This window comes from Triturus cristatus, chromosome 10, assembly GCF_964204655.1.
Source record: "Triturus cristatus chromosome 10, aTriCri1.1, whole genome shotgun sequence".
Lineage (NCBI taxonomy): Eukaryota > Metazoa > Chordata > Amphibia > Caudata > Salamandridae > Triturus > Triturus cristatus.
Genome location: NC_140593.1, coordinates 650,995,523 through 651,021,069, shown reverse-complemented (window position 1 = coordinate 651,021,069; position 25,547 = coordinate 650,995,523). Strand labels below are relative to the sequence as shown.

At 41.9% G+C, this 25,547-nt stretch overlaps 1 protein-coding gene across 5 annotated transcripts in view; it reads left to right on the top strand.

Annotated features, from left to right (window-relative positions):
* The window catches only part of UBN1 (ubinuclein 1), a 1,063,877-nt gene that overhangs the window by 570,472 nt on the left and 467,858 nt on the right, over positions 1-25,547 (top strand). For all 5 annotated transcript variants that reach the window (XM_085632215.1, XM_085632217.1, XM_085632216.1 and 2 more), the window contains one exon: positions 24,998-25,433. In XM_085632215.1, coding sequence (XP_085488341.1) covers positions 24,998-25,433 — 436 coding nt within the window. The remainder of the gene's footprint in view (positions 1-24,997; positions 25,434-25,547) is intronic.

Here is a 25,547-nt window from a genome sequence, read left to right as displayed (position 1 = left end):
GTAAAATAAACCTAGATTCTGCTCTACGCAGGGCCTGAATTCTGTTCCCTCCTCTCGGGTCTTTTGTGATGGTATCAAGGGCAAAGAACTTAGCCTTTGTCCAATCTCCATTGTGTTCAGTATGGAAGTGTCTTGCTGTACTGTAACTGAAGTCCTTATTGGTTATGGCACGCCAATGTTCCAATATTCTCTTTTTCACTGGAAAAGTAGTAGAGCCTATGTACCACTTGCCTCATGGGCAAGTGATCACATAGATAACAAAGTCTGTACTGCACTGTATATTCTTACGAATATACCACTTTCTTTTAGTTCTCTCAAGGACTACTTCTTTAACATTTACACTGTGGCTACATGCTTTACACTTCCCACATCGATGGAACACTCCTATTTTGTCCAACCATGTTGGTTTTAGGTTGCTAAAATGACTTTTGACTATCATGTCTTTAATCGAGGTGCCTTTCCTGTAGGTGATTGCTGGGTACGGACCTAGCTTTTCTTTCAGTACCCTGTCTTGGGTTAGGATGTCCCATCTCTTTTTGATGATCTGATGAAATAGATTAGATTGGGAGTTAAAGGTAGTAATTAGCCTGACAGGTGAATCTGTCTCAGATTGTTTTTTCTTAGGTGCTTTGTACAATGCCTCACCTCTCGTGATTAAATCCGCTCTTTTCTCACCTTTTTTAAGCATCGTATAAGGGTATCCTCTAGCTAGAAATCTCTCTGACATTTCCTTTTTGTTTCTTACGTATGATTCCTCAGCGCTGCAATTTCTTTTAGCACGGAGGAACTGGCCGGAGGGTATGCTCCACCTAAAATTCTGAGGATGACAACTTGTTGCGTGTAGTACCGAGTTTCCCGCAGTACTCTTCCTGAATAAATCTGTCTCCAGTTTATTGTCTTTCACTGTCACTCTAATGTCTAAGAAATCAACAGTTACTTGGCTGTGTTGCATCGTAAATTTTCGTTTAGTTCCGACAGGAACACCAACAATTCTTGTTCTCCCCCCTCCCACACAAAGAATATGTTGTCGATAAATCTCAGCCAGATACTGGTCTTACTCGTCCAGTGTTCCATCAATTCACCCCAGAGCACCTGCTTCTCCCACCAGCCGACCAAAAGATTGGCATAGCTTGGAGCGAAGCAGGTGCCCATGGAAGTTCCTTGTATTTGTTTATATAATGTACCATTGAAAGTGAATACATTTTCTACAAGGCACAGCTCAATCATTTGCAATAACATCATTGTATGTTTAGTTAGATGTATACTCCTAGAGCCAAGAAAGTGTTCACACGCTTTAAGTCCATCAGTGTGCCTAATACTCGTGTACAGACTTTCCACGTCTAAACAGACAAGCCAAAAGTTTCTGTCCCAATGTATGTTCTCAATTTTCTGTAGGAAATCTTTTGTGTCTCTGATATACGATGTTAAGTCTTTTACATACTCAGATAGAAAAAAATCTACATACATAGAAACATTCTCAAACAGACTATTTTTGGAGGAAACTATTGGTCTGCCTGGTGGTTGGGTGGGGTTTTTGTGATCTTTAGGGAGGAGATAAAAAGTCAGTATGGTGGGTGTGTCATTTTTTTAAAATTTCAATTCGTCCCAATTCAAAAGTTTCTCATCTGCCCATTTATCAAGGAGATTAAAGAGCCTATCCTGTAGTTTTTATATATATATATATTTGCATGAAAACAGCAGCGCTGTTACAAGACTGTGTTTTCCACCCACTTGGGATTCATTTGTTTTTAAAGCGGACTCTGGGTGAAACTCAAACGAGCAAGTTATTTTTAGTGCTACTACAGGAACCAGCATGCTGTAGCAACAGCCACGCCCACTGGGGAGGTTCACTGTGTATAATTAGCAGCACGCTTCACCTGGTTTTTTCGCTGCACCCTCTGTCACTGAAGAAAGGGAAGCCTGAAACGCGTCTGACAGAAACTGCCATTGATTTGTAAAGCCCGTCTCTGTTCTGCCCTGCTGCACGTCATTAAAGAAAAGTGCTTGAATTGAACTACCTGGTGGCTCTTCCATAAGGGTAACCTTCGTTGTTGGATTTATTGCGGCTGACCCAGTCGCGGAAGAAGCCCCTCTGCCACGGCCGACCCGCGGAGACTTCGGTTGTGAGGTCACCGGTATGCGGGAGGTAAAAGCCTAATGATTTGCATGAAAACAGCAGCGCTGTTACAAGACTGTGTTTTCCACCCACTTGGGATTCATTTGTTTTTAAAGCGGACTCTGGGTGAAACTCAAACGAGCAAGTTATTTTTAGTGCTACTACAGGAACCAGCATGCTGTAGCAACAGCCACGCCCACTGGGGAGGTTCACTGTGTATAATTAGCAGCACGCTTCACCTGGTTTTTTCGCTGCACCCTCTGTCACTGAAGAAAGGGAAGCCTGAAACGCGTCTGACAGAAACTGCCATTGATTTGTAAAGCCCGTCTCTGTTCTGCCCTGCTGCACGTCATTAAAGAAAAGTGCTTGAATTGAACTACCTGGTGGCTCTTCCATAAGGGTAACCTTCGTTGTTGGATATATATATATATATATATATATATATATATATATATATATATATTACCTACTGGCGGTCGCCAGTAGGTAGTTATAGTTAGGACCACGTTTCCATAGGAAATCCGCAACATTCTATTTTGAATAACTTTGGCGCCGGTTGACGAATCCTCGCGAATGTTTCAAAATAGGTGGGGCGCTACGCTACGCTCCTACCCTGAAAGTCTCGGGGGGATTCGTCAAGCGGGGGCTGAGATAAAAGGGGGGTCCCAAAACGCGTTTTTCCCATGCATTTTTCCATAGGACCTTTAGACACAGCTACAGCCCGAACGGCTGAACAGAATTACTTGAAATTTGGCAGAGAGGTAGTCCTCAGGTCAAGGAAGTGCCTTTTGTAGGTTTGGTGTAAATCTGTTCAGTAGATTCTGAGAAAATAGCCTTTAAATCAATATATATATCTGAGCCAGCTTACGGTGCGCTTACGGTGCGCTTACCGTACGCGTACGGTGGCGTGCGCGAGCGCGATTCTGATTGGCCCTTAGATCTTAGTAAACATTCGAATCGGTCGAAACCAGGAAGCGGCGGCCGCCATTTTCTCTCTCGCACTCTGACAGGGGGTTGAAAAACCAAGTGCAAAAACATGTAAAGGGGCTGTTTACACAGCTCCCAAGCACCTAGCCATGTCGAGGGAGTCCCCAACGATCCCCCAAGTGAAAAAAGGCAATTTTAATTTTTTCGAAAATTTCGCCGATTACGCTTACCGTACGCGTACGGTAAGAAATAATAATAAAAAAAAAAAAATATCCACATTCTCCCCACCCCGTGTGCAAAAGGTGCCCGAAGGGCACCTTTTGTGCATGGCTTAATAGAGCTAAACAAAACATATATTTTACCTGTCACAACGATGCTCATCATATGTCCTCCATGTGCGCACGGTGCGCGAAGCGCATCGTGCGTTCATGGCCCATCTAGCGTAACGTGGGCACGCGGTGCGCGAAGCGCACCGCGTGCTCACTGTGCGCGCACGGTGCGCGAAGCGCACCGTGCGCGCACGGAACGAACTGCGTTAAGTGGGCGCGCACGCCACAAATGGCGTAAAGTAACTTAGCATTTAAAAAAACGTACAAATTCACTGAAAAAACCATAGGTTTCACACACGTTATAGTTAGGAATTAGCATTTAAAAAACCTTGCAAATTCACTGAAAAAACCATAGGTTTCACACATGTTATAGTTAGCTGGACATTTTACTGATAAAAAACCAATGAAATTCCCCCGTTATAGTTACTGTAGGCAACTATAACTCACGCGACCGTAATCCTCTGCTGATGACATATGTGTCTTTATGAAAAAAAAATATTTGTAATATATGTATAGCTAAAATTTAATGGAAGAAGACATGGGCAAATAAGTGTCTAAATACAGTATTAGCATCAGCAGAGAATTGCGGTCGCGTGAGTTATAGTTGCCTACAGTAACTATAACGGGTGAATTTCATTGGTTTTTTATCAGTAAAATGTCCAGCTAACTATAACATGTGTGAAACCTATGGTTTTTTCAGTGAATATATATATATATATATATATATATATATATATATATACAAACACAGATCCCGGAAGTGCGGAGCTTCAGTTACGGCGGTCCTGGATGGGCTCCGGTGGCCCCAAACATTCCAAACACAACTTTCCGAAAATCACGAAAAGAAATCCAGGACACCCAGGAATGCTGTTCACCAAGTTTTTAATCCAGGCAAGTGATAGCCTTCACCAACGCGTTTCGCAATAAGCTTGTTTACGGTGTGGTTACAATACAAACACGTTCTCTTTACATATGCGAATTCAATGACATAGAAATGGGACTGATCAGAAGTACGCTGCCAAAAGTATGGGCGCCATTTTGTAATGGTTTGAACGTACTCATTTAGAGATAAACCATGTATTTTAGATCTATATAACACGGAAAACTCTACCGTGTTATTGCAACGGAGCGAACACTAAACGAACACGGTGTAGGTGCCCCAGTGGGCCAAAATTAAATACAAAAGAAAATTAACGAATGGTTAAATACACCGTTATTAACAGCCCAAGTGATCTATCATAATGCTTAATTTTGTTAAACATGTCAGTGGGTTTGCGTACATAAATATAGAAAACATCATAAAAAATGCATTTATATCAGTCATCCAATTGTGCCCAAGTGGGCAAATCCCATAGTTTACATACATTCATTGGGTTGGAAGTGTACCATTATAATTAGTCCTCAAATTTAGCCCTAGTGGGCAAATCCCCTTGCATGTCCTATGCTGAACTTTGAAAGAAAATAATATACAAAGTTTCATGTTGTTCCATCACGTACTGTCAACTCCCAACTTGATGTAATTTCAGAGAATGCTGCATAGAAGAGAACAAAAGAAAAAAGGAAGGGAAGTGAAGGGAAACAACTGAAAAAGAAGTAGGGGAGAGAAAAAATATAGAAAAAGGAGAGAAAAGAAAACCACATTACTGGGTTATTCAATTCCTCAACTTTAATATCAGTACGTCCCTATCTGTATTTAAAATCTCTCATAAATCTACATCTAAAACAATTTTAAAAAAGCAAACTCAATGGAAAGTATATAGAAATATCCATTGCTTCACAAGTGTACAGATAACTCTTCACTTGAATTTAATCCAATAGGTATAAGTGTCTCAAAGTCAATTATAAATTTTGATTCCATCCTTCTTAGTTCGCGCTGTCTGTCACCCCCTCTTACAGCTCTTGGAATAGTGTGGAATACTACAAAGGACAACAATTTAACATTCTGATTGTGTTCTTTAAAGAAATGTCGTGCTACTGGATATTGCACGTCATTTTTCTTTATAGCACGTAGATGTTCCAGAATTCTTTTCTTTGCGCGATGGATGGAACTCCCAATGTACATTTTGCCACAAGGGCAGCGTAGGCAGTAAATACAATAGTCTGTTTCACAAGAGAAATTGCCTCTAATTTGATAATCTCTGTTGTTGTTAGGGAGAGTTAAGGATTTACAGTCTCTACTATTCGCGCAAGCCTTACAGTGTTTACACGTTGTAAAACCAGCAAAATTCCTACTGCTGACCACATTGATGGAAGAAATGGCATTTTTACATAATTCATCTCGCAGAGATTTGTTTCTGCGAAAAGTTATCTGTGGGGTAACATTGAGACATTTTTTCAAGGTCGCATCACTTAATAAAATGTGCCAGTTATGATTAAATAACTTCCTGATTTTAAAAGCACTGTTCGAAAAGGTGGTAATAAATCTAACAGACTCACTCTGTTCTTCTACAGACGGTTTGGGTCTCAAAAGTTCAGCTCTTATAAGCAAATCTGCCTTATTTTCAGCTTGTTTAATCAGTTTGTGGCTGTACCCCCGTTCACGGAAGCGATTATACATAACCAACTTCTCTTGTTCATATTCAACATTTGTGCTACAATTACGTTTAGCACGTATAAGTTCTCCATAAGGGATACTTTGTATCAAACTCGATGGGTGGGCACTTTGAGCATACAGGAGACTGTTACCAGCAGTGGCTTTTCGATGTAATTTTGTGACAAGCGTTGAATCTTTGACCTGAATTTCTACATCAAGAAATACAATATGTGTTTTGCTGATGTGTGATGTGAATTTTAAATTCAGTTCATTGTCATTGAGCGTCTCAATAAATTGATTGGCAGATGGTATATCGCCTTTCCAAATTAGGAAAATATCATCGATAAATCTGGCCCAAGTTATAATATTGTCTCCTATCAAGTCCCACTCCTGGGACACCTGCTCCTCCCACCAGCCCATGAATAGATTCGCATAGCTGGGGGCGAAGCAGGTGCCCATCGCAGACCCTTGGATTTGTTTGTAGATGTTATCGTTGAAGAGAAAATAGTTATTGGTCAGACAGTATTGCGTCATTTCAATCACCATTTGTGTATGCATTAATAGCGAGATGTGTCTTGCTCTTAAGAAATGCCTCATAGCCTGGAGCCCCAGGTTGTGGGGAATACTGGTATAAAGACTGGTTACATCTAGTGTAACCAGTAACATATCTTCTTCCCATAACAGACACAGAGTGAGTCTGTTAGATTTATTACCACCTTTTCGAACAGTGCTTTTAAAATCAGGAAGTTATTTAATCATAACTGGCACATTTTATTAAGTGATGCGACCTTGAAAAAATGTCTCAATGTTACCCCACAGATAACTTTTCGCAGAAACAAATCTCTGCGAGATGAATTATGTAAAAATGCCATTTCTTCCATCAATGTGGTCAGCAGTAGGAATTTTGCTGGTTTTACAACGTGTAAACACTGTAAGGCTTGCGCGAATAGTAGAGACTGTAAATCCTTAACTCTCCCTAACAACAACAGAGATTATCAAATTAGAGGCAATTTCTCTTGTGAAACAGACTATTGTATTTACTGCCTACGCTGCCCTTGTGGCAAAATGTACATTGGGAGTTCCATCCATCGCGCAAAGAAAAGAATTCTGGAACATCTACGTGCTATAAAGAAAAATGACGTGCAATATCCAGTAGCACGACATTTCTTTAAAGAACACAATCAGAATGTTAAATTGTTGTCTTTTGTAGTATTCCACACTATTCCAAGAGCTGTAAGAGGGGGTGACAGACAGCGCGAACTAAGAAGGATGGAATCAAAATTTATAATTGACTTTAAGACACTTATACCTATTGGATTAAATTCAAGTGAAGAGTTATCTGTACACTTGTGAAGCAATGGATATTTCTATATACTTTCCATTGAGTTTGCTTTTTTAAAATTGTTTTAGATGTAGATTTATGAGAGATTTTAAATACAGATAGGGACGTACTGATATTAAAGTTGAGGAATTGAATAACCCAGTAATGTGGTTTTCTTTTCTCTCCTTTTTCTATATTTTTTCTCTCCCCTACTTCTTTTTCAGTTGTTTCCCTTCACTTCCCTTCCTTTTTTCTTTTGTTCTCTTCTATGCAGCATTCTCTGAAATTACATCAAGTTGGGAGTTGACAGTACGTGATGGAACGACATGAAACTTTGTATATTATTTTCTTTCAAAGTTCAGCATAGGACATGCAAGGGGATTTGCCCACTAGGGCTAAATTTGAGGACTAATTATAATGGTACACTTCCAACCCAATGAATGTATGTAAACTATGGGATTTGCCCACTTGGGCACAATTGGATGACTGATATAAATGCATTTTTTATGATGTTTTCTATATTTATGTACGCAAACCCACTGACATGTTTAACAAAATTAAGCATTATGATAGATCACTTGGGCTGTTAATAACGGTGTATTTAACCATTCGTTAATTTTCTTTTGTATTTAATTTTGGCCCACTGGGGCACCTACACCGTGTTCTTTTAGTGTTCGCTCCGTTGCAATAACACGGTAGAGTTTTCCGTGTTATATAGATCTAAAATACATGGTTTATCTCTAAATGAGTACGTTCAAACCATTACAAAATGGCGCCCATACTTTTGGCAGCGTACTTCTGATCAGTCCCATTTCTATGTCATTGAATTTGCATATGTAAAGAGAACGTGTTTGTATTGTAACCACACCGTGAACAAGCTTATTGCGAAACGCGTTGGTGAAGGCTATCACTTGCCTGGATTAAAAACTTGGTGAACAGCATTCCTGGGTGTCCTGGATTTCTTTTCGTGATTTTCGGAAAGTTGTGTTTGGAATATATATATATATATATATATATATATATATATATATATATATATATATATATATATATATATATATATATATATCCAAACAAAACATCCTTCTCACATCAAAGGAGGCACACGGACACTGGTTAGGTTCCAATTCATGTAGTTTTTATTTGTGAAACAACACGAAGGTAAGAGGCTCCCAAATCCCAAGGTTTCTGCTGCTCTGGGCGAGCCTTGATCACGGGAGGCAAGTAGATAGTTATAGTTAGGACCGTGTTTCCATAGGAAATCTCAAAATTCTATTTTGAATAACTTTGGCGCCGGTTGACGAATGTTCGCGAAATTTTCAAAACTAATGGGGCGCTCCGCTCAGCTCCTACCCTGAAAGTCTCGGGGGGATTCGTCAAGCGGGGGCCGAGACAAAAGGGGGGTCCCAAAACGCGTTTTCCCCATGCATTTTCCCATAGGACCTTTAGTCGAAGGTACAGCCCGAACGGCTGAACAGAATTACTTGAAATTTGGCAGAGAGGTAGTCCTCAGGTCAGGGATGTGCCTTTTGCATATATGGAGTCAATCTGTTCAGTAGTTCCAGAGAAAATTGCATTAAAAGCACATACATATCTATAGCCGCGCACCGTGCGCGCACCCTAACGTGCGCGAGCGTTACATGTCAGTCAACGTTCGAATCGGTCGAAATCAGGAAGTGTCGGCCGCCATTTTGTTTGTTTTCAGTGCGAGAGTGGAAAAGGAAGGTGGCGAACATGAAAAGGGGGCAGGGTAGAGAGTTCCTGACCCCCTAGCCTTGGTCAGGGGGTCCCTGAAGGACCCCGAAGGCAGAAAAAAACATTTACTTTTTTTTTTTCAAATCGCGGGGGTGCGTGCACCATGCGCGCACGGTGAAAAACCATTAAAAAAATAATAATAATTTAATGCGTAGTTTATTGAAAAATAAATATATTTAAAAAATAAAAATACATACATAACTTAGCATTTAAAAACCATACAAATTCACTGAAAAAACCATAGGTTTCACACACGTTATAGTTAGGAATAAGCATTTAAAAAACCTTGCAAATTCACTTAAAAAACCATAGGTTTCACACATGTTATAGTTAGGTGGATATTTCACTCGTAAAAAACCAATGAAATTCCCCCGTTATAGTTAGTTGAGATAACTATAACTCGCGTGACCGCCACTCTATCACAAGGATGATGTCATCAGTGATGTCATGAGTAATGCCACTGACCATGTCATGAATGATGTAATATGTGACGTCATGAGCAGAGGATTGCGGGCGCGCGAGTTATAGTTATCTCAACTAACTATAACGGAGGAATTTAATTGTTTTTTTACGAGTGAAATATCCACCTAACTATAACATGTGTGAAACCTATGGTTTTTTAAGTGAATATATATATATATGTATTGAATGTTAGGATACTCCTTCTCGGTTCTTTTAAATAAAAGATGACTGAAAATGACTGATGAAGGCTTTCTCTACTTTTCCAATAGTGATACCTTGATCTTCCAGCTGATAATCCCTTACCACAATAACTTCCAGTCCAAATGTTTTCAAGACACAAAAAAAAAGAGTTTCTGGAAAACTAAACTAAAGTCTTTTAGCGCGCACTAATTGAACTTCACTAACGCCTTTAAATTCAAAAACGTTGCTGTGAGGTGAAGGAATAAAACAACTACTCTCTGAACTTTTCGAATAAAAACGGAAAAGGCTGATGTTAAGTAGCAAGAGAATGAAATATTCTCGAAAAATACAGTCTTGAAACAATGTAATATCTACTTGCTGACTGCGGAACTTCAAACAGGAATCTTCCGAATGATTTCTCCTCAGGTGAATACGAGAACCGCAGTGAGACGCAGAACGCGTCTCAAGCCACAGTTGAAGTGCGAAGCTCGTTAGTGAAGCGAGCGCACTTCAGAACCAAATCCTGAGCGCCAGGAAGCAACACTAGAGTGCTGACCTGAACACTGTAGATGACTGGCTCTCAAGTTACTTGGCACAACAGGCTCCGTTTGTAGAAGTTTAAAAAAGGTTTTTAAGATCTTCTTATGAAGTAATTGCATTCTTCTCCAGCGCGGGTATTTAGCCATTTTCTTTAAATGTACATTAATCTTCTTCTTTTCTTTTCCTACACTAACGCTTGCTACAGTGGCCCTGACAGTACCTCCCTCCAAAGGGGGCCCTCCCATCATTGGCTTCTTTGGGTAAATCCTTTGAAATTTGGTGATCAGTCTAGGGGCATGAACGTGAGTGGAAGGATCCCAAGATCTCACCTCTGGCCCATAACCTTTCCAATCAACTAAGTAAAACAATTTCCCTCTAGACAACTTGGAATCTAGAATGTTGCCAATTTCGAATTCTTCTTCTGAATCTACCCTGACTGGCTGAGGTGACATTTTTAATCTAACACTCAGGGGGCTTTTCGTTAATAGTGATACATGGAACACCGGATGAACTCTGATCTTTTCGGAAAGTAACAATTTTACTACTACTGGGTTGATTATTTTCATTACTCTAAAAGGACCAACAAAGCGAGGTTGGAGTTTTCTATTTCCTTTTAGTTTAAGATTTCGAGTGGACAACCGGACTTGATCTCCCACTAAGAATTTTGTACCTATTCTTCTTCTTTTGTCTGCATAATTTTTGTAAGAGACCTTTGCCTTCAGTAAGTTCTCCCGGGCCTTCTCGGAAGATTCTTTGATCTTTTCTACTGAGTCCCTCACTGCTGGAACTGAATCATCCTTTTTGCCTATTAAAACACTGGGATGCCTTCCTAAGTTTTAAGTAGAAAGGGGTAAAACCAGTAGAGTCATGTACTGCGTTATTGTCGGCAAACTCTGCTGTCCAAAGTAAATCAGACCAATTACCTTCCTGCTCCAATAAATACAACCTCAAATACTGTTCCAGTTCTTGATTCAGACATTCCGTCTGACCATCAGTTTCTGGGTGGTGACTGGTGGAGAATCGTGTGTCTATTCCCAGACTATGCATAAATTTTTTCCAAAATTTAGAAACAAACTGAGATTCTCTATCTGAAATGACTATCTGTGGAATTCCATGACCCTTAACTACATGTTGATTAAATAACTGGACCGTTTGAGAGGCTGTAGGAATACTTTTAAGAGGGACAAAATGACTCATTTTGGAAAATGTGTCTACGAAAACCAAGATGTAGTTGAACCCTAAAGTATAAGGGAGATCCACTATTAAATCCATTGACACTGTGTGCCAAGGGTGTGGAGCCTTTGGTAAAGGTTGCAACAACCCTTGTGGCGCCTGTCTGCAAGGTTTTCCTTTAATGCATGTCTCACAAGTTAGCACATACTGTCTTACTCGGGTTGCCATGTTGGGCCACCAAAAATGCCGCTTGATTAGATTTAAGGTCTTTTTAATGCCTTTATGACCCGCTAACTGATGATCATGACAACTTTTTAAAGCCTGCTCTTGAAGATCTTCCGTCGGTAAATACATTGCATTGTCATGATAAGGGAGTTCCTTTTTTATCTTTCTCCTAGAATCTTCTTTCATCCATTTTTCAAATTCTTCAGGTGAGATAGTTTCTTGAATCTTACTTGCAAATTCTTCAAAATGAATCACCACTATTATTTTGTTCGAGGGGATGATGGGCTCGATTGGAAGTGGCCTCTGTTCTTCTGGTATATCCATTCTAGATAAGGCATCAGCTTTCCCATTTTTCACTCCAGTTTTGTATGTTATCACAAAGTTGAATTCTGAAAAGTACAATGACCATCTCAGTTGCCGCGGGGTAAGAGTTCGAGCGGATTTCAGGAACTGAAGGTTACGATGATCCGTAAATACTGTCACAGAATGCTTGGCCCCTAACAAGTAGTGCCGCCAGTCCTGGAAAGTCTCTTTTACTGCCAATAATTTTTTATCAGCTATAAAATAGTTTATCTCTGGTTCAGACAATTTCCTGGACCTAAAGGCCACTGGATGCAATTGACCAGTTTGTCGATGTCTTGGCGACAAGATTCCTCCAGTAGCGAAATCAGAAGCATCAGTCTCCACAAAAAAGGGCTTTTCCGAATCTTGGTGAACCAGAATTGGGGCAGAGGTGAAAGCTTTTTTCAAAAACTGAAAAGCTAATTCAGCAGCTTCAGACCACACGAATGTCTTACCATTCTTCAGTAGTTGAGTGATGGGGGCTACTTTGGCAGAGAAATTAGGAATAAATCTACGATAAAAATTGGCAAATCCAATAAAACGTTGAATTTCCTTGATATTGCGAGGAGCGGGCCAACTTCTGATTGCATCCACCTTAGACGGGTCCATTGCCACACCATCTGCTGATAACATAAATCCTAGGAACTCAACTTGCTTAGCATGGAAGGAGCATTTCTCTAATTTTACAAAGAGATGATTTTCCAATAATTTATGCAAGATTGCTCTTACATGTTGTACGTGTTCTTCCATACTCTCAGAAAAAATCAATATATCGTCAATGTAGACGACTGCCACTCGATCCAAATATTCGCTCAAGACGTCTTTTACCAGATGTTGAAAAGCTGCCGGAGCCTTGCTCAAACCATACAGCATCACTTGGTATTCTAGAGTCCAGTCTTAGTCCGAAAGGCAGTCTTCCACTCATTGCCTTCAGCGACTCTGACCAGATGATATGCACCTCTTAAGTCAAGTTTCGTAAATACCTTTGCTCCTTTAACTTGATCAAGTAATTGAGATATTGGTGGCGATTCTTGATCGTGATCTGATTTAATGCCCTGTAATCTATGCAAGGGCGAAGAGTTCCGTCTTTTTTAGGGATGAAAAATAGTGGCGAAGAGACTGGTGATTGGGAGGGACGGATAAAACCGTTCTTTAGATATTCATCGAAATACTCCTTGAGATGTAAATGTTCTGCTTCTGTGAGAGCATACATGCGGCTACATGGAAGGTTCACCCCAGGTTCCAAATCTCTTTTACAGTCGTACTCGTGATGTGCCGGAAGTTTCTCTGCATTTTTTTTTATCAAAGACCTTAGCCAAATCTTGGTATTCTTCTGGGATTTCTTTCAAATCCATAACTCAAATAGTGTTCTCTAGTTGACCCAACTCTGTGGCCAGCGAACCTTCAGATTTAACTCTCCCTTCACAAAAGCAAGTTTTTAGGCAAAATTCAGATGTCATTTTCACTGTGCGTTTCTCCCAATTTATCTTCGGGTTATGCTCGGTTAACCAAGGCAACCCTAGAATTATTTGGAATTGGAGTGCATCAATGAGATTGAATCTTAGAAATTCACGGTGACCCTGCAACCCAATCAACTCCAAAGTTTCAGTTTCTTCGGTAATGGGGCCGGATGTAAGATTGGATCCATCTACAGCTCTGACCACCTCTAAATGCTTCTTTTTTATTGCACAAATTCCTATCTCCTTCGCATATTTTAAATCACAGGAATTGCCTGTGGCTCCCGAATCAATCATCACAAACACGTTCTTGATTTCAGAAGAACCAAATTTGGGGGTAAAAAATACAGTTAAATGCAGAGCAGCAGATTGCAGAGTATTCACAATTAGTTGGGTTTCTGGAGTTGACTCATTCCCTTTTTCTGTTCTCACCAGTGCAACTCCCTCTACTGGTGGGATCTGTCTTTTAAACCCCAAACCTGATTTTGGTTTTTCGGGGCAATCCTTTAAAAAATGACCAGGGGCTCCGCAGTACATGCATACATTTTTTGTTCTTCTTTTCTCTTGCTCTTCTTTAGTGAGAGGTCCTCTGACTGAACCGATTTGCATAGGTTCCTCACCAGATGTGGACTCAGGCCTGCTTACTTCTGATTTGACTCGGTCAAATCGAGGGACAAAGGTACGGAATTCTTTCTTCTTTTCTGATTTTCTTTCAAAAAGGCGATGTTCTATCTGCAAGACTAAATCTATGAGTTCTGAAACTTCTTGTGGTCTCTTGGGAATCAGTGGGCCTCAGGAATCAAATCCGGTTTGTATTTCAAAAGCATCCACTGCGCTGTCCTTGCGCAATGAAAAGTTCAAAGCCTCAGCCCCATATTTCTTTAGATGGCGGTGCAGTCTTCCACAGCCTCGCTGCTGTGTTAATTGTTTTCCAAAAGGTGCCCCGTAATTGAAGACACACTCACAGTAGATGTATACATCACGAACTACAAGATTTATTGGGAAGAAAAATGCCGGTCTTGGAAAATAAAGTTTGTAATGAATACATCTACTGTGAGTGCGTCTTCAATTACTGGGCACCTCTTGGAAAACAATTAACACAGCAGCCAGGCTGTGGAAGACTGCACCGCCATCAAAAGAAATATGGGGCTGAGGCTTTGAACTTTTCATTGCGCAAGGACAGCACAGTGGATGCTTTTGAAATACAAACTGGATGTGATTCCTGAGGCCCACTGAAGGGCTAAAATAATTGTTTTAATATGCTTTTATTGTGGCAGAAATCACGCAACCCACCAAAGGGTGAGAAATACTTTACACATACTTCGAATCCCAGCATGCAGCACCAGTGCAAATCAACAGAGAGACCCACCGGAGGGTAATTACTTATTTAAATGCAGAGGGGAAGAGAGGGTGTGTGAAGCACTCGTGAGCTGCCAGCATGCCTTTGAGAAAGGAGCAAGTGCCCTGAAATGCGTCAGGCTACAAGATTTATTGGGAAGGAAAATGCCGGTTTTGGAAATTAAAGTTCGTGATGAATACATCTACTGTGAGTGCGCCTTCAATTACAGGGCACCTTTTGGAAAACAATTAACACGGCAGCCAGGCTGTGGAAGACTGCACCGCCATCAAAAGAAATATGGGGCTGAGGCATTGAATTTTCATTGCGCAAGGACAGCACAGTGGATGCTTTTGAAATACAAACCGGATTTGATTCCTGAGGACCACTGAAGGGCTAAACAAATTGTTTTAATATGCTTTTATTGTGGCAGAAATCACGGAACCCACGAAAGGGTGAGAAATACTTTACACATACTTCGAATCCCAGCATGCAGCACCAGTGCAAATCAACAGAGAGACCCACCAGAGGGTAATTACTTATTTAAATGCAGAGGGGAAGAGAGGGTTTGTGAAGCACTCGTGAGCTGCCAGCATGCCTTTGAGAAAGGAGCAAGTGCTCTGAAACGCGTCAGGCTACAAGATTTATTGGGAAGAAAAATGCCGGTTTTGGAAATTAAAGTTCGTGATGAATACATCTACTGATCTACTGTGAGTGCGTCTTCAATTACGGGGCACCTTTTGGAAAACATATATATATATATTTAAAAGAACTGAGAAGGAATATCCTAACATTATATATATATATTATACCTTGATCTTCCAGCTGATAATCCTTCGAAGTTCTTCTTACCACAATGACTTCCAGTTCAAAAGTGTTCAAAAGAAAAAAAAAATGAGTTTCTGGAAAAATAAACTAAAGTCTTTTAGCGTGCTCTAACTGAACTTCACTTACGCCTTTACATTCAAAAATGTTGCTGTGAGGTGAAGGATTAAAAAAAACTACTCTCGGAACTTTTCGAGGCAAAACGGAAAAGGCTGATGTTAATTAGCAAGAGAATGAAATATTCTCGGAAAATACAGAGTCTTGAAACAAAGTAAAGTCTACTTGCTGACTGCGGAACTTCAAACAGGAATCTTCCAAATGATTTCTCCTCAGGTGAATATGAGAACCACCGGTGAGACGCAGAACGCGTCTCAAGCCACAGTTGACGTGCGAAGCTCGTTAGTGAAGCAAACGCACTTCAGAAACCAAATCCTGAGCGCGAGGAAGCAACACTAGAGCGCTGACCTGAACACCATAGATGACTGGTTCTCAAGTTACTTGGCACAACTGGCTCCATTTGTAGAAGTTTAAAAAAGGTTTTTAAGATCTTCATATGAAGTAATTGCATTCTTCTCCAGCGCGGGTATTTAGCCATTTTCTTTAAATGTACATTAATCTTCTTCTTTTCTTTTCCTACACTAACGCTTGCTACAGTGGTTCTGACACTCACTTAGCGCCTCGGCTACTAGCGAAAGTGAGGCTGAGAATTCAGGGAATGATGGACAGATAAAATCTTCTTTTTTAAGGGAAGTACAAAGAATAAGGAAAGGGAACAGAACACCACAAACACGGGCAGGACCAGATTCAAAACCCGCAGAGGCAAGAGATCAGGAAAAGAGGAATACAGAAAGAAGCTGAGGTCTGGAGATGTGAGGAACAAATAGGAGAACTATATAGAGAGGTCCAAGTAGTTAACCTATCCTCTAAATCTCTTACACCAGACATGAGCTCTCTTCTGAGTAAAGGACTTAGCTTTTACCCATATGAACCAGGAGACATTTGTAAACTCAAAATTGACCTTTTCAAATTCCCATCAACGATTAAAAAGACTAATAACATCCCTAATGAGTGTGGATCTGAAATACTTACTATACATGATATCCAAGCCACACAACTACTTCTTTCACTCACGGATCTAGAACAACCACCTTATGACATGGAACTACTCCTAGAAGTTTTGAACATAGACTCTGACTACAGCATAGCGAGCGGTCTTAAAACCAAATCGAAATGGACTCCAATTCTTCCTGGGGGCAACTCCATAGATACCTTTTACAAACGGGTACTAGAAGATATTGATAAATATGACACCAAAAGTACCAAAACACGACACAGACACAAGGACAATCTTGCCTTTGGCGAGCGTCTAGCCCTTAAAACACTGAGTATTGACCAAGACATCCTTATTAGAGAGGCAGACAAAGAGGGAAATGTTGTAGTCATGAATCAGGATGACTACAAACATGACATTTTGACCCAATTACAGGATACGACCTGCTATGAACTACTTCCATGTAATCCAACAGGACCACTGACTATTAAGATTAATAAGCACTTGGCAGATTGGCATACTGCTGATCTATTAAAGGAAGATGAATATATGTACTTGAAGGTCTTTAGACCTACCTTCCCTTGGCTATACACCCTACCCAAGATACATAAACATCTCCCCTTCCCTCCTGGTAGACCCATTGTTTCGGGGATGGGTGGCCCGACAGAAGTTAGCAGAATACATTGACCTTTTCCTTGGACCGATGGTATGGAACTTACCTTCATACATCCAAGATACGAAACACATCCTCAGCATTTTATCAGATTTACAATGGCATCCAGGTACTATTCTAGTACAGAATTTCATAATTGCTTCACAGACATGAAGCATAGATTCATAAGGAGAGGCTACACACCACATATTGTTAAAAAAGCGGAGAACAGAATTGGGAATATACAAAGAGCAGACACATTAAAGGTCAAGATTCCCACACAACGACAACATCAACCAGTGAGACTAGTTACCGATTTTAACGGCCTGAATCACATCATCAGGAGAAGCCTCACTAAACATTAGGGGATCCTACAGGCTGACAAATCACTTAAAGATCACATCACCAGTTACCCTCAAATCACATTCAGGAGGGGTAAGACCCTAAGGAACAGACTTAGCCCTACGGTCCCACGCACAGCCAATGACACAACTTGGCTTACCCAACACACCATGGGTTTTTACAAATGCGGCTGTTGTGGGGTATGTTGATGAGCTAAACACGGAACCTTGAATTTTACTAACTATGACAAAAGAAGATTTGAGATTAGACACAACATCAACTGCAACACCAAGTATGTTGTATACATCATAGAGTGCACATGTGATAAACTATATATAGGCAGCACTATAAGACCTCTGAAAGACAATCAGCGAACATGTTAGAGCATTACACCAACAAGATGCCAGATATCCAGTGGCACTACATGCATGGGTCTATCCATCACAAGGAATACAGAATTGCTTTGGCAGCGAATCAATGAGAGGGAAAGACGAAATAATTCTGGATAGGGTGGTCTCCAAAGCTGCTAGAATAATATTCAGTCTCCCACAATACTCCTCTCCAGCACAAATAAGGCTGGAGCTTGGCCTACAAAAGCAGCAAATAGCAAGGAAGGGAGTCTACGCAAAATGCTAGTACAAAATAGAGAGTGCTAAGTCTGGTTCTTTAAACTCATACCTGTGGAAAGAGATTACAAGGAAAAATGACTTCCCCGCTATGGTTTATCTTCAGTCAGGAATAAGGTTGCTCGCTTTACAGGACTTGTGGAAATCCGGTCTTCCTTACAATAGTTTTAAGGCCCTGGTAAACAAATCGGTAAAGATTATTTCCCTCGAAGAGGTTAAAGCAGACCTAAATAAGAGGGCTCACAGCTAGTTTGTGATTCAGAGCTACTCGAGATGCGCACCTCAGCCATATTTAAGTACAAGCTTCTCGAGAAGTATGAAGGAAAGCCTTTTGGCAACGAGGCTGGGAATTCTACTAGTAAAACCGCACTTACCGCCGTGGAAACGCACACATCCAACTGCTCACTGCAGATTATGCGACAACCCCAAAGACGTACTGAAGCTACTTGGATCATGCGTCTCCATACGGCTGAACATGGTTTAAATTGTGACCATGAAATGCAATATTTCATAGGAGATTAGAATAATAATGTAAGAAAAAGTCTCATCATGTGTACAAATATTAGATCACCTCTTTTATACACTGTAAACCGATTTATCGAAGGTTGTTTCTTTTCATGAATAATCTTTAAATATTTTCGGTCAATATATTTATATGTGTATACGTACAAGATCATAACAGTGGGTCACCTTTCTCACACACTGTAAAACTGTATATTTGAGATTACTTTTTTCAGGAATGATTTGCATATATATTCGATAATATGTCTGTGTTCACACTAAATTAACACCATAATTTTGTATTACTTTCCTACTGGACATGCATATCTATTGAACCACATGACTTAGCGTGTTATAGATAAGAACTTTCAGAGATATGACAATATTTAAAATAATGTGTTGGCACTAATGTAATTTGCACTGACTTTGCATGTCAATTCGCCCGTCACTACTGTATTTCTCAACAAGAATGTCCACTTAGTGAATTCGTTCTTTCGAATAGTGTGTCGCATGAGGAAACACTTTGAGCGCCAACTAGAACAATTCGCCCACTTTCCATGCTTAGTTATAAAATACTGCCCGCAAAACGTCATGCACTTTATAGGGAGTTAAGCTTCCCTTCATAATTTCAATTCATTTATTACTCTATACTATGCCATTCATTTTGCCCTCTCATTTTCTTATCATCGACATTTTCAGCATTTCGCTTTATATTGTCCGTTTTGTAGCACCTTGAATAAATAACTTGATTTGCAACCACGGGATTGCTCACGGGCAGTATTCTCTGTTTGTGACAATAAAGTTAACACATCCGGTTTTGCAAGCGCAATTTGCTCTAGTCTTCATACTTCATCCGAGCTTTATAGTGAGCATTGCTTCCCTTCACTATTCATTTAAATACCTCTGTACTATGCCCTTCGGTTTGCCATTGCTCATTCTGTTATCCTCAACATTCTCAGTACTTCGATCTATACTGTCCATTTCATAGAGCCATTTTTTTTAAAACTTGATTTGCAACCGCAAGATTGCTCACGGGCAGTATTCACTGTTTTTGACTAAGCCACCACATCCGGTTTTGTGAGCGTACACGTTCTAGGGCCTCATGTAGGTAAATAAAATTTACCGATTCTTAAATACCGAACCGTACCGAATCGGTATTTAAGAATCGGTAAGTTATATGTAGGTAACAATTCGGTAATATTTACCGAATCGGTAACATTCGGTATTCAAGAATCGGAATTTACCGATTCGGTAAATACCGCGGTGGTATTTACCGAATCGGTAAATATCGAGGTGGTATTTACCGATTTGGTAAATACCGAGGTGGTATTTACCGATTCGGTAAATACCGATTCGGAAAATACCGAATCGGAAAAACTAAATCACATGACTGTTTGAAACAGCCAATCCTGTGCAACCAAACCCCACCCAAGTAGGAAGTGGCCACACCCAGGCAGGTGCACTCAATCAACAGACTCAGGAGAGGCTGGGAGTGCAGAGGAGAGGCAGGGAGCCAGTGCCTGATTGTTGAGATCAAACTTCACTATGTCCAGCCAGAGGACAGGAGGGGAAAGGAGGCGCAAAGTGAAATTCAGCCCCAAGGAACTCCAGGTGCTAGTGGAGGAGGTGGTGAAGCAGCACCAGAAGCTTTTTGGGAGGCAATCCCTGCAAGTGGCAGAGTGTGAGAAGCGCACTATTTGACTGGCAATCCAGGCGCAGGTAAATGCAGTGGGAGTGACCCACAGGGACATTGACGTACTAAAAAAACGCTGGTACGACCTGCGCATCATGACTAAGAGGAAGATGGGGGACATCCAGAAGGAGGCCAGCCGGACAGGAGGTGGAAGTAACAGGGCACCTGCCCTCACCGAACTGGAGGAGCTGGTGCAGTCGACAATCGAGCACAAGAGTGTCGTGGGCCTTGGGGATGCCGACAGCTCTGCCAGAGCCGCCACCCAACAAGGTAAGAGGAATGCACAGCAATGTAGCCCCCCCTACCCCTATCCCACATCCCCCATTGTGAAATGAGTATCCCACTCCAGTCCATGTGTTACTGCAGACAGGCAATGCATTATGGGAGATGTAGTCAGGGATCCCCCACCATGAACAGAATAGCACAGAACAATGATGCATGGTACACACATTAGCCTAAAGCAGACAGAGGACTATGTGAGAGTGTTACATCAATTTATTGTCAAGCTTGCAATGCATGCCTTCAGGTACACTGAGCTGATGTTGCCTTTCTGTCCACAGACGTAACATCGCGCAGGACTGCACATGGCACAGGAGAGGGGGCACACCGTCAAGCCAGTTCAGCTACGGGCAGCACAAGTTCTGGCCAGAGAGCGTTGCCACAGCCACCATCCCCAGTACCTGAGCCAGCATCCCCAGTACCTGAGCCAGCATCACCAGTACCTGAGCCAGCATCCCCAGTACCTGAGCCAGCATCACCACTCATGCTGGAGTCACCGGCCACATCACCGCCTGCAATAGTGAGGTCGAGGAGGCGTGCTGCTGCCAGGCTGCGCGTGTTACACACATCATCTGATGACAGCAGTGGGCCGGAGCCAAATACTATGCCCCAGGATGGGAGACACACCACTGTGCCCTCCCCCTCACAGGGAGAAGACACGCGTGCAGGACGGCGCCGCAGGTCGCGTGAGCAAAGTCCACCACCAATCGATCACAGCCATGGGGTCTTTGGGGGCCTTGAGGCCAACATGTTAAAACAACAGCGCCTGCAAACAAAGGCAGTCATTTCAGTACAGCGGCATGTGCGGGGACTGAGAACCACATTCAAACACATGGACAGGAACATCTGCGCAATGGCGGCGGGGATAACTGACATGGCAGCGGGCCTGCGGGACGTGTCACAGTCCATGCAGCTGTTGTGCAGCAAGTTGGACGCAGATAGAGCTGCAAGGCGCCGGGAACGGCAGAGGGGAGACAGGCACACCAGGTCACTCAACCGCCTGGCAACTGCAACATCACTACTCTGCCGGCGCTCAGTGAACATGCAGGAGGGCCTGACACACTGCAGCAGCGACGTCACTAGGGGGATGGTGCAGGTCACCAGTGCCCTGGAGGTCCTATTGACCAGTCAGGCGGCCACAAGTGGTGCAGGGGATGCTGCTGAAAGCATGGACACCAGCAGCAGGAGCAGCATCACACCCCCCGTCCCAGAAACACGCAGGAGCAGCAGGCGGCATGGGGCTGGCACCAGTGAGGAGGCTGAATCCGTGCCATCCCACAATGTAGCGCGTGGCTGCAAACTTTGATGCTGCACCGCGTAGCAATAGACTATTGGGTGACGTAACCCTGGACTTCACACTTGTGAATGAGCAATGTTGCCAGAATGGCATTATCCTTGTTTAGTGGCGTAGTGGCGCATTATTAAACTACGTCATTACAGACAACAACTGACTGTGTCCCCTTACTTACTCAGAAATAGTTGCATGTGATCTCTGCCCGTCTCGCTCTCCCATCTGTTGCTGTTGGCACTCCAGCAGCATTGTCCTCTGGCTGACCTGATTCATCATCATTGTCCTCAAAATCTATTAGTTCCACCTCTGTACCTCTCTTTGTGGCAAGGTTGTTCAGCATTGCACAAGTGGCAATGATCTTGCAACAGATGATGGGTGTGTACTGGCGTGCACATCTGCTTTTATGGAGGCAGCGGAACCTGCTCTTCAATAGTCCGAACGTGCGCTCCACCACATTTCGTGTAGATTTGTGTGCCACATTATATCGTCTCTCACTCTGGGTTGATGGGTGTAGGTAGGGAGTCAGGATGAATGACCGCACGGCATATGCACTGTCGCCTAGGTGAGTAAAAGGGAACCATCAGTCACATGCCTCAATACACTATGATTTGCAGGTTTCATGGGGCGTCACTGTTACTTACCTAGCAGGTATCCCTCTCCAAATTCTCCGGCAAGCAGTTGTGTGTAGATCCCACTGTTCTGGAAGATGTAGGAGTCGTGGGTGCTCCCAGGAAACTTCGCAACAATATCAGTGATGATGTTCCCTGCATCACAGATTACCTGCACATTGATGGAGTGGGTAGACTTTCTGTTCCTGTAGATGTGCTCAGTGGCAGCTGGTGGGCAGATTGGGATGTGTGTGCCATCAATACAGCCAATGACATGGGGGAACTGTGCCATGTGATAAAAGTCAGTTTTAGTTTTCTGCAGTTCAGCCTGTGTGTTTGGGAAGCTGATGTAGTGGTGCATTCTCTGCATCATGGCATCCAGGAACTTCCTGAAGAAACGGGACAGGCAACTCTGGGATACACCGCCCACCGCAGCTATCACCACCTGGTAACTTCCAGAAGCAAGTAGATGTAGGCTGCAGAGAACCTGCACATGTGATGGTATGGCATGCGCCCTTCTTGTTGGCTGGTCCAGGAGTGGGTGCAGGTCCCTTATCAGGTCCATGATGGTTTGTGGGTGTAGCCTGTACCTTTCATGTATCTCATCCTCAGTCAGTTGGAAGAGTGTGATGCGCTGTCTGTATATGCGTTCCTCCCGTCTCCATATCCTCAGACCTGCTGCCTGTAGACGTAGGCGCCTTGAAATGACATACAGAGCGGCCATGTTGTCCACGCTGATGCATTTTGGGATTTATTTTATGCACTGTTGATGATTACCACCTGCTTTCAATCTGTGTTAATTACCGACTCTTAATTACCGAATTTCATGGATTTCTAAATTACCGAATTTACCTACATGTCTTTTTCCGTTTTACCACTTCATATTTACCACTTCATATTTACCGAATCGGAAAATATGTATTCGGTAAATATGAATCGGTATTTTAGAAATCGGTAAATATGAATCGGTATTTACCGCTTCATATTTACCGATTTTTGGTTTTTGGCCTCCTACATCTCACTTGACTAAATACCGGTCGGTAACGGGAAATTTACCGAATTTCGGCCGTTACCGACCGGTATTTGGCTACCTATATGAGGCCCCTAGTCTTTTAACTTCATCCGGATGTATGAATATCACTTCTGGGTTTTTTTCTGTGTCCACACTCAGAACACAGTAATCTGCCGTGAAGAACTACAGCACACACGCCTTCTGGTAAGAAACAATTTTGTAGAAATACCGGCCGTTTATTTGACTTCAAACAAATTTTTAAAAAAAAATTACAATACTAAATGTGAGATCTGCATTACAGATCCTCAATACGGAACCGTACCATTCGTCTTTTTTTACTCACGGTGGATTCCAATACTGAATCACTACACCCATGATAATATCCCATGTTTTTCTTATATCAATGCACTATCTCTTAAGAGGTTTGACAAAGATGACCATCACTCCCGCGTGTCTCCCTTTGATATAGGTGCGTTAACAATTGATGAGTCCATTATTCGAGGACTTCAACTTGATCAGCCGGGTTGGAATTATCACCGGCGGAGCGGTGAACGCTCCATTCTTTCAACCCTTTTTTAATTACGCTGTTCACTTACTGCCACCCTCACCTTGCCATACATATGTGACTCATATTCCTGTGGTCTCTCTTTTCTTCCTTTTACTTTCACAGATTACCGTGACCATTATATCCATGAGACAGGTAGGTTTCCTCTTTCCAATTAATAGACTTCCCCCCATCCTATCCTGTACTTCAATTCATGCGTTATATAGATCGTGTATCGTTTATGTTAGTAAGTTACAAATACGAGTAGATTTTGATTGATGAACATGATATTCTTTACATCTTGTTGAGAAGCACCGCACTATTCAACATGAATGGTTGTTTTAATTTTGAATATTCACTTGGTTCACACTTCACTTGCTCTTATATTTTTATGGCATATTAGGGTTTCCACTTCTAAGGTGTAAAGTCACAGAATACTTTACATGAATTTTTCATTCACCTACATGCATGGACACGCACCATTTGTAATTGACAATACCCTTTATATCCTTCCCAGCCCTGAGGAAGTCACGGAATTCATTTCCAAATGCGACGAAAAACGTGTTGGCTGGTTTTTTTTTTTGCTCAAATGACAAATGGAATAAAGACACAGGAACTTTCAACCCATCAGGACTACTGATCCTTGCTTGAGAATCTACTTAAAACTGTGTTGATACATTATCATTGTATGATTATTTATATGTGTGCCCAGGACTTGGTTGAATCCATGAGTAAGTGCCTTAATGGGTCTGAATGGAGGCAAGACTACTGGAAAAACCGTTAGAAATGTATTTCCTTTTATTATCGTTAAAACCCATGTGATGTAATTTTACTTGCTATACCTTCACTGCTAATACTAGGTCATTTGCCTCTTCAGATTTACTGCTCTAAATGGGTTAAAGGAGAAGAAGAAGAAGAAACATTCCATGAGTGTAAATGAGATGTTGAGAAAGTTCCAGAAGGAGAAAGAGTCCCAAAAGAAGGAAGATGAGCAGACAGTAACCTCTTCATCACAGTCTGCACCTGTTGTGATGCCTGCTCAACAGGAAGCGGAATCTATATCTGACCCTCTTCTGACACTTTTTAGCTCAGCCACAGACTTGCTGCAAGCTGCCAATGTGATGAACACTCTGAGCGATCTGGATCTTGAACGTCTGTTGAATGATTCTCCGGATAGCAGCCCATTCCCCGAGGTGGAGGATGGGAGCGAGCCGTCGTTGGGAGCATCACCAGAGCCTAGTGTGAAACCGCACCCCTCAGTCCCTGAAGGCCTTCCTTTACTATTGGAGAAACGTATAACAGAACTCACACAGGTATGGCCAATATGTTTTTAATGGCCTTAATTTTGTAGACTGCCTAAAGAAAAAACACATGGAGTGGGATTGGGAAAAAGTACAAACTGTAGCATTGGGCCACATTTGACGTTT